Source organism: Lathyrus oleraceus, chromosome 6 (genome assembly GCF_024323335.1).
Source record: "Lathyrus oleraceus cultivar Zhongwan6 chromosome 6, CAAS_Psat_ZW6_1.0, whole genome shotgun sequence".
Taxonomy (NCBI): domain Eukaryota; kingdom Viridiplantae; phylum Streptophyta; class Magnoliopsida; order Fabales; family Fabaceae; genus Lathyrus; species Lathyrus oleraceus.
This window is the reverse complement of record NC_066584.1, coordinates 1,734,284-1,744,104: the sequence shown is the minus strand read 5'-3', so window position 1 is coordinate 1,744,104 and position 9,821 is coordinate 1,734,284. Positions and strand designations below refer to the sequence as shown.

General features: G+C 34.5%; 1 protein-coding gene across 1 annotated transcript; it reads right to left on the bottom strand.

The window, feature by feature from the left end:
- Nucleotides 1-826: 826 nt before the first annotated feature.
- LOC127093449 (vacuolar protein sorting-associated protein 35B) lies at nucleotides 827-9,608 on the bottom strand. Its single transcript, XM_051032375.1, has 22 exons — nucleotides 9,275-9,608; nucleotides 9,095-9,191; nucleotides 8,851-8,974; nucleotides 8,206-8,394; nucleotides 7,874-7,961; nucleotides 7,619-7,675; nucleotides 7,436-7,525; nucleotides 7,210-7,332; nucleotides 6,688-6,762; nucleotides 6,563-6,622; nucleotides 5,653-5,769; nucleotides 5,294-5,533; nucleotides 5,151-5,216; nucleotides 4,822-4,911; nucleotides 4,643-4,732; nucleotides 4,089-4,178; nucleotides 3,790-3,858; nucleotides 2,751-2,831; nucleotides 2,558-2,665; nucleotides 2,044-2,147; nucleotides 1,240-1,353; nucleotides 827-1,163 (listed from the first exon to the last, which is right to left on the bottom strand). Exons 1-22 carry the CDS (start codon nucleotides 9,365-9,367, stop codon nucleotides 953-955), a joined length of 2,376 nt encoding a protein of 791 aa, XP_050888332.1. The 5' UTR covers nucleotides 9,368-9,608; the 3' UTR covers nucleotides 827-952.
- Nucleotides 9,609-9,821: the final 213 nt, after the last annotated feature.

Here is a 9,821-nt window from a genome sequence, read left to right as displayed (position 1 = left end):
AAAAAAAATAACTCAATTACTAATATATCCTTAATTAATTTGCCATCTAAGTAATTAATCATAAATAATTTTAGAATGAAAACATTAAATGAGCATAAATTTATTGACAATTGTTTATATTTAAGACCAAAAAAATTTAGAAAATTTTATTTATATATAAGATTGGAGGGAGTATTGAGAATGATAAAAATAATATTAATTAGAGTAAAATTGAAAAATATACATTGAAAATTAAAATGAATCCTTCATTTTGAAACACTCTTTTATTTCAAATGAATCACTTATTCTTGTACTGGGACGGAGGGAATTGGACCGGGACGGAGGGAATATTAGACGGGACCCACGATAGCTCATAGGTATCTTAATAATATCCAATAAAAATTGTTTAAAAAATCCAAACCACGTGTGAAGGTCACGTCATCGATGGTGAATGACTCGAATGAAGGCCAAAAAGAAGAGAAAAAATATATATGACAGATGTAATTAACCGAGGACTTTTTTCGTATTCGCCCTAAATGGCATATGATAGTGGAAAGATAGGATATTAACCATATTTTTAATGATTATTTAACCCAATTTTTTTTTTAATTAAATGAACCTGGCATATTATTACTCGAACCAATCTTTGCCGAGAGAACTGCAAATATTCAATTAAACTGCAAATGTCAATTATGCTGTAAAATGACCCTGTTGCCACTGCAAACATTTTAAATGCACGGTCAAGAGACATCCCATTATGAACCATTCAAATGCATATACAAACTGTGTTGTAGAAATGTGTTGTAGAAATGACCTTGATGATAATGCAATTTTAAGGCATAAGTGATGAACATTGATAAACCTTTTTTTGTTGTTGGGATAAAGATGAACACTGATATACATGATGGGTATTCCGCATAATTATACATTTGAGCATCATCTAAAATAAGTTAGTTCAGCACAAAGTAGTGATTTAAACCTTGATAGAATCATACTTTTCACCCAGTATACCGCCCTTCTGTTTTTGAAATTGAATGTACCTCAGTGTGCTAGCAAAGAAAGCATCTGAAACTGGAAGAACCGATGCAGAGTCGCTCTGCATCTCAGTCTTGATTAATTCTATAAGCCCCTGAATAGTAGCACTAGTGATCTGTGGATTTCCTTTCTCAAAATAGTATATGTACCTGGAACATAACTATCCGTCAGTAAAAAAGCCATGAAAATAGTACACCAAACAGTTAATAGCTGAAGGTGACTGACTTGTTCAGTATTTCAACAAAAAGCGTAACTGGGCCGCTGCTACCCCTGGCTACACTGGCCATTTGCTGAGCAGCATTTGCAATCCTCAAAGCTCGCTTGAGGCAAAGCAGCACCCTGTAATCAGACTGTCAACAACCCATCTCCAAAACAAAAACCACAAGACAAGAAAAGTGGTAGCTCATAAGCCCATACATCAATGATGCAGTGACATTACATTTGATAAATAATGCAATAATATGATACGGATGCATTTGTGGGAAAGCAGTATCAAAAGAGGAAGACCTCTAATTCTGCTGCTGACTAGAATTAATTCTGCCGAGTAGGATTTAATTATTTATTTAATTTTAATAAGTTAGCATAACAGAATTTTTAAATTTGAATTTAAGTAATTTTAGGATAGGATTTAGGGGTCATAACAGAATCTACCTATTAAGTAATTTTAGAGAAAAGTAGTTATTGACCTAATTTAGTAGGGATTCTTATTCTACTGTAAGCCTATTTAAAGGCATTCAGATTATCAATAAATATCATCAATAATTATTATCAAAAAAGTATTTGTGAATTTAAGAGGCTCTGTCAAGGTCGAGCCCGCTTCTGCCTTCGCCATAGGTCGAAGCAAAGCTTCTACCGCGACTAGGACTGTATCAACACGATCCAAGACAAAGGGCCATAACATAATGCTTCATGAACCCCAATGCTATAGGGTATATAGGACATAATTACTTCAGAAAACACAATAGGCATCAATGAATGAAATCAATAAAATCATCCCAATTAAACCAACTTGAGTATTTAACATCATACCTTTCTCCATCCTTAATATCGTCTTGATCATCAACCCAAAAGAGATGTGAGCATGCATAGACAGCTCGACACTGATCAGGTTTCTTCAAAAGCTTTGCTGAATACTGCAAAAGGATAGAATGTCATATAAGGTTCACAGACCATTTGTCTAATGGACGTAATCTTGAGAAAATTCATCATACAACTTTAACTTATAATGAATTTTTATCCAAATGCATGACTGATTGGTGAAGGAAGGGAATGAGTTACTGGAGGTGTAACATTTCAATATAGTCATTTATTATTATTCTGACAAGCTCAGAGAAAGAGATAAAAACATTTATCTCTCTTCTATTCCTCTTATATTTATTTTATTTCAATCGATACATCAATAACCTACTCTATTTCTCACATTTATTTCTCTTCACACATTCTTTCTCTCTTCTCATTATCATCTCACAACAAAACACACCTTTAAAGAAAAAGAAAAAGAAAAAGAAAAGAGAGAAAGGAAAACAAGTAATCAGTAACATACCCCTGTGGCCTTGTGTGTTAATGTATCCCTGTTCTCAATGCCAAAGATGTTCATTCTCTGGAGAGTCCCAATAATTAAATGTATTGCAGTTACCTGGGCTTTAGAGTCCTGAATCATTATATACAGAGAGATTAGAGAAGGACATCTTGGTCACAAAGAAAATCATAAAAAAGATGGCCATATTAGCAAGTACCGCAATTTCTTCTTCATATAATACAAATGCCTGAGTGAAAAATTCATAAGCAACGGGCTCAAGGTCACAGTCATTAGCAGCCTGATAATCACAGAAAATAGGTATTAAGAAGTCACTAAAACAATGGTCCCAAATGACTGACTTTATCTTAATTGGGATAAAGAAACCATAATAATGTCAGGAAAACAATAAAGTTAATATTAATGTGATTACAAAGAGAGCATAAACATTGTGCCTTTTTGCAAATTGGCATCTTGAACTTTTCCCTCGCCCCAATTAATCCATAACCCCTACTACAGTTATCAGAAGAGTTTATTACAACAATATGGTAGGCTAGTGAATTGAGATGTTAGCTAAAAGACTTTGTTTGTTGGGCTTAGTTAGAAGGAATAAACTAGGCATGTGGACTATAAATAGAATATGGCTTGAGAAGGACATGAAGGAAATTATTGAGTTTACAATTGGGAGTCTGGATCTCTCAAAAATTCAGGAGTTTGTATGTTCTTATTATGCATTTCTTTTTAATATTCATTTATCCTCAGGTTTCTAGGAGAAAAGGGTTGTGGTAATTTGGAGTTCAGTTGAGGGATAAGTAAAACCTAGTTAATGATTGTTCCAGCCAGAGATCAAACAAACGCTTTCGATTTAATCTTAACTTCCACTCACTAACCACTTAAGGTCAACCACTTTGTTGCTACTCATTCAATAATAATACATTATTTCCATTCCCAATATGATCGGGTGCTATGATAGAGATTTGGGTATATTATGGGAATCCCGCCTCAAATAGAATGGGTGCTTGGTGAAGTGATTTAGAGACTTGGTTCTTCCCCCTTGTTTTAAGGGATGGGTTCTAGAGGTGCTTAGATACTTATCAGTTATCACAATACTAGAAGTTTAAATCTGGAGAGAAGTGAAAGTTCAAGTCGCAATTTAATATGTAGTCCCATTTCTTTGTATTGTGATGGCTGTTTGATAGTGAAGGGGGAAACAAAAGCAAAACAAATTTGACCATTTAAGTTTGTAAGTTCGAGCATACCTCAGCACAGTGCAGATACAGTCTCAGGGCCAGTTCAGGCGATGATACAGAAGATAAAACTTCGATGGTCTGTATCAAAATACTGTTATTATTCCATCACATGATGATGATACTATATGATGCAAAAAAAAAAAAACATCTACATCAGATATGACTTAGTGTACTACACAGAATGTGATAAATTTTATAAAAAAAAAAGTTTCAAGATAGTTCAATGAAGAATGTTTTAAAGTTGTAAGTATGGGCTTGTGATGCGAAACTAAATTACTCTTGAAGTGCAGAGTACATTTTTAATTCACCTCATTTAAAATCTGAAATATTTTTCTGGGTGTTGCAGGTTCTTCTTCTCCTGCTATGTCTCCATCTTGGCCTTGCAATTGTCTGATCAACTGCAGTAAAGCATGATTCAAAATTGAAAAACAAGACAGAAAGAGCTGAGCTCTTTACACATAATATGTAAATCTAATTAGAAAGGGAGGCGTACAATTTATGTAATAACTAATATGATGACATAATATTTGTCACGATAAAAGCCACACAACATTAAGAGAATTTGAGATTTGACCATTAAATCATAAATATAAAACTTTGACACTCTAAAGTTGAAGTCATTGCCATTGTACAACATTTTGCAAATGTGTACAAAATGCTTTCACAAGCTTAACTTAAGGGGTTGATTAAAGAAGCCATATATAATCGATTGATGTATTTATTATGGAACATGGACCCGACAATGCCTGGCAGCCCCATCCAAATAATTCACAATGTAGAGTTCTGCTTAAGAAGCATGCTAAGTAAATATAGTAGACAATGAAGACATCTAAAGTATTGTATGAAAAAGGAAGAAAGATACCTTAAGTGCAGAAAATATAAGAGAAGGAATAGTGAAAGGTAGGCGCCTCGGTCCTCCACTCATAATATGTTTCTTTACTGTACATATTATCTGAAGTAGAGTGGGTTACAAGTTAGGTGTAGGAGTTGATAGAGAAACACCTGAGAACTGAATAAGACTCTTAATACACTTGTATTTACCTTGAACATTTCCTCAGGGTCATTATTATGAAGCATGTTTATGAGGCGAGCAACAGAATTTTGTTCCTCACTGAAATCTTCCTCGTCGATCTATGGGTAAGATAAAAAAAAGTATCAAAATTGGGTCAAGGTTGAGCAAATAATATGCTTATTAGAGAAATACACAGATATATTTAACAAGTTTCAAGAAATACACAGATATATTTAACAAGTTTGGTTTGGTCAAATAAAGAATTTTCAAGATACATTTGAAAATGTACAGGTTGCACATATAGCAATTGTACCTTACAAGCAAAAGATAAAAAACAATGATAGTATCAGGCATATACCTCATCCTCAGATGTTCCATCCAAATCCATTATAAGCCCTTTTATTAATTCAAATAAAACTTCAACCTACAAAAGCAAATAGAATATTGTTACATAGAGATAAAATTGTTATGATTAACCAACAGCAAGGTAATGTAATGTACCTTATCAGCAGTGGATATGTAAGTGTTATTCTTCATAATGCTTTGGATTATAACCAGAGCCATGACTTTATTTGTCACATTATCAAGATGATCCATTACATGAGGATAATTAGAAAGTGTCAGTGCAGTCACAACATCATTGTATTTATCAAGTGGGGCGCTTAACAGTGCAACAACTTGCTTTGTTGCTCTACTGTCATCAAGCTTTGGTTTTCCAGACAGCTTCTTGACACATGATCCCTGCATTAATTTCAGAAAAGAGGCAGTTTAGCTACTAAATGAAAATGCTATCCACACAATATCATATGAAAATAGCAGATCAAGAAGATGTTGTCAGTGATGTTTGAAAAATAACATACCAGTACTAGATCCACATAATCAAGTCGGTCTGGATGAACACGGAGAGTAAATGTAAGAAGAGATACATGTAAAGCTATTGCACCCACAATAGGCATGTCAACCTGTGCTTCTATCACCTGCAGTCAAATGCAGGTTATGGTCTTGGACTACAAATCCACAGCCCACACAATAAAAAGCATAATTAGCAGGCACAAAGAAGAGACACTGTCCCTTTCTTTCTCTCCGACTTTTCTCTTTTATTTGGGAGGTTGGTCCAAATGGAACATGGTGTAATCCTATTAAAACCAAATGACTATAATGTGACACCAACTGAAAGCAGGATGACAACATTATATAGCTTTGGCTTACTCCATGAGTGCACTGCCAACCCATACAACTTCTAATACTCCCTCCATTCCTTTTAAGTGGTTGTTTAAAGATTATTTAGACATACTAGGACAATCAATAAATTTTGTTACTTTTAATGGAATTATTTGTTTTTCCTATGATACCCTTAACTATATTATCTCACTTCATTGATTTCTCTCTCAGTAATAAATAGTTAAGGGCATTATTGACAAACTAGTAATTAATGATGCAATGAATTTTGAACGACAACTAAACAGGAGCAACTTTTTCCCAACAAATGCAGCAGTTATTAAAGAACAGAGGAAGAACTTTGAAACAAGAAAAAGAAATATTAGTACAGAAACCATGCTTCATGAATTCTAGAGGTACAATTTTATGATTCAGTTTTGGTTCAAAGGAATTGCTGCAAAAAATTAATCACAAAGGGAAAAAAATACATTGGAGAAAATCATCACATTTGTTCCCTCATTCATAGTCTGTAGCTATATCGGGATATCTTTTTCTTAGTTCTCACAGAGCAGGTTTGTGTAAAAGTTTTGAACATGAGAAAATGCAGCTTACCCTGCTTATTGCAGTACTTAGTTTGGTAAATGCTTCCACTTGCAAAAATTCGGGTAATACCTGAGACAAACTATATCAATAAACAATTGGGAGCGTAACTTATGACAAAGTTGCACAATACTTACTTCAGAACTTGAGGCAGCATAATTTGACAACCTGTCCATTAACTGAGCTAACACTGTTTTGATGTCTACTGTGAGCTGCAAAGACAATCCAGTCAGTCAGAGCAGGGCAAATGTTTCAACATTAAGAAAGGAAGAAAAAAGAACATTGCACTGCCTTCACTTTTCACTTATCCCCACATATGAATGACCACTGCATTCAGTGAAATTCTTCATCATCCATGCAAGGAAACCCACCACTAGTGGAGCACATTAAAGAAATAAAAAATATACAAGGATTGTTTTGGATTGAGAAATTTAAATTTTCAGAAATTAATACAATAAAATGAATTTCATTAAAATGATTTTCTTCAAAAAGTGTTCGGATAATAGATGTGATCATTGAAATTTCTTCCGTGAAGAAGATTACACGCGGCAAAAAAGTTCACTCCTCACACGCAAGGTTGACCGGTCACCACTAGAATGTCTTTTCAAATCACAAACGCATAAAGGGTCATTTATTTCCAATATAAGCATGTTGCTCACCTGCAATTGAGGGCAAGCACCTAAGAGTGTCTCAAGTGTCTGCAAGTGGTATTCATCTGGAAAAACCTGGATTATGCACTCCATAAGATAAAATTGGGCAAGCTCATCTTTACAGTTGACAACCTGCTCAAGCCAATTTAGACCATTGAGAGCCATTGTAAAATCAAGGCTAATAAAAATAAGAGGGAAAATATACTTTTTGGGGAGAAAAAATACTTTAATAGACCTGCTCTAGAACACTCGGAAGGACAGTCTCTTTGTACATCTCAAGGTCCACACCATCTATCTGACTCAGAACGTGGAGATTTTTCCCTACCTAATAATTTGAAACAAGAAAAATGTGTAACTTATCTGTACAAAGGTCTAGCACACAGCTTCATAAGGAGATAGTGTCATATTTTTGTATTACAAGATCACGAAGTTCGTTCCTTTCTTTATCCTTCTTTTCTTTTACCCGACCAGGTCCCTGCAGACCAGAAAGCCCAATTGAAGTCCTGAGCTCAGGAGCACCAAAGATTAAGCATGATTCACAAGCACCATAACACCTGCATGGCCAGAAATCATGTTTTCATGATTTATTTTTACCTCCATGGCTATGGCATGCAAGTACTGTGGTGCTATGTATCTCGTAAGACAAGATAAGAGTGAAAGAAGCTCAAAGAACCTGATGTTGTAATCGAACCCAGAGCTTGTTCATTTCTGAAAAATTCTCTAGGACAAATTCAACTGCATCCTTCACACTGCCATAATCCCTGCAGGCAAAAGCATCCATACTCAATACTCTTTGATTAAATTCTTGCTTTGCCAAAATATAAAATTTTCCACATTCAAATTGAAACCAAAGACATAGTTACATGTATGATGTAGAAGGGGAAGTATTATGAATCAAATGTTATTATTTCAACAGCTATCTATAAGTAAATTAGGAATATAGAATAACACAACATATTCAAAAACTACTAATGCATTACTACAACCAAGTAAAAAGGGCCTCACCCTTCTTCGTATTCAGAACCAATATCAGGCAACTTGTCTCTGCTAACTTGAGAAAGGTAACTCCTCAAAAACAGACCACGGATCGGATGCTGAACACCGCGACACATTTCCACCAGGTCTTTAAGAACGTCCCTCACAGGAGTATCTTTACATCTAAGGTAAACGGATCCAACCGTGCAAAGAAGATATCTGATAGTACATTAAGAGCAATAGTGTCACATTCATTCAGAAACACAGTGATAGGGTGTTTGAAACCAAAAGAATAATGACTCGACAACTTTACTCTAGAAAGATCTTTTAGGCATATCATATTAGTTTTATTTGGTAGCACGATTATTGGGTGGTTGATGTAGCTATCTTACTCTGAGTGCGCATCAACTTATACATGCATTGTATGGTCTCATAATTATAAACAAATGAATAATATTATCATTTTCATTTCTCATAGTTCTAACTTCTCTCTCTAAATTCTGTAGTGTAACCCCACTCGGATCACACAATCAAGCATCCTTTTCATTCATCGAAGCCAATCAGAAATAACCGCAAGAATATAGTTGAAATATCAAAAATATTCAAGTTCAATTAAGAAGCACAGGCAATGTTTGAAAGTATCAAAAATCAAAGTTGATTGCAAAAACCACTTACAATCTAGGCAATATATTCCCAGCATGTTGAACAAGCTCATACAGATCAACTATTGAAACTCCGTGTCTACTTTCGTCTTTAAAGAAAATCTCCAACCTCCGTAACTCATCAAAGGCTCTCATATCTTAAGCAGAAGGATAAAAAAATAAAAATAAAAACACAAAATACATATGAACAACAGTTGAATCAAACCTAATCAAAAGATAGAGCAAAATGTAGTAAATGAATAAGCGAAGAATTTTACACAGTTCATAATATTTATGAGGTGAGAGCCTAGAAGTTCGAAGTTCAGAAAGCATCAGCGCCGAGTATTTGAGTGAATCTCTGAGATTGTTATCATCCTGAAAATGCGATTCAATTCATGAAAAAAGAATAGCAAATTGAGAATTAGTTTATTATGAACAATAGCTATAACTAGAACTACCAGAGCGCGATGCATGAAGTATGCGTTGTGTTGAATAGCGGCGATCCCTTCGGCGAGCCATTTCTCTTCGTCGTGGATGTCTTTTACAATCATTTCTGATGGAATTTGTGAGATCGCTCGGAGAAGACGACACCACGAGAAGAGGTTAGGGTTTCAAAACATGAACAGTTGAATTGAATCTATGGAGAAGATAGTTGACGTGACGCCGTTTGAATCACGGTGAATGGAGTGGTAAATACGAAGGCCACCCAACCCAACAGCGTGACACGCCAAGCTAACTGCTACTTGCGACAAAAGTGATTTATGTTTAACTGTTTTTGGTGAAAGTAAACCTCAAGTGCATTGAGCAATGAGACACTTTCCTCTACGATATTTTTAATTGATTGAATTTAATTGATATTTTACTCACTTCATCATAAGTGTTAATTTTTAGGTATACTTAATTAAGAAGCCTCATAGGTTAATTTAATATTTTACTTTAGTTTATTATTTAAAAAATATTATATGATAAATTAAGAATTTAATTCAACTTTGATTAATAAATTGT

Excerpts from the sequence above, each read along its gene's own strand:
- LOC127093449 (XM_051032375.1), bottom strand. The coding sequence starts at position 9,367 with ATGATTGTAAAAGACATCCACGACGAAGAGAAATGGCTCGCCGAAGGG. Across the intron at positions 5,534-5,652 it reads ATTATGTGGATCTAGTACTG|GGATCATGTGTCAAGAAGCT; the intron begins GTATGTTATTTT and ends AAATTAATGCAG. Across the intron at positions 2,148-2,557 it reads TAACACACAAGGCCACAGGG|TATTCAGCAAAGCTTTTGAA; the intron begins GTATGTTACTGA and ends ATCCTTTTGCAG.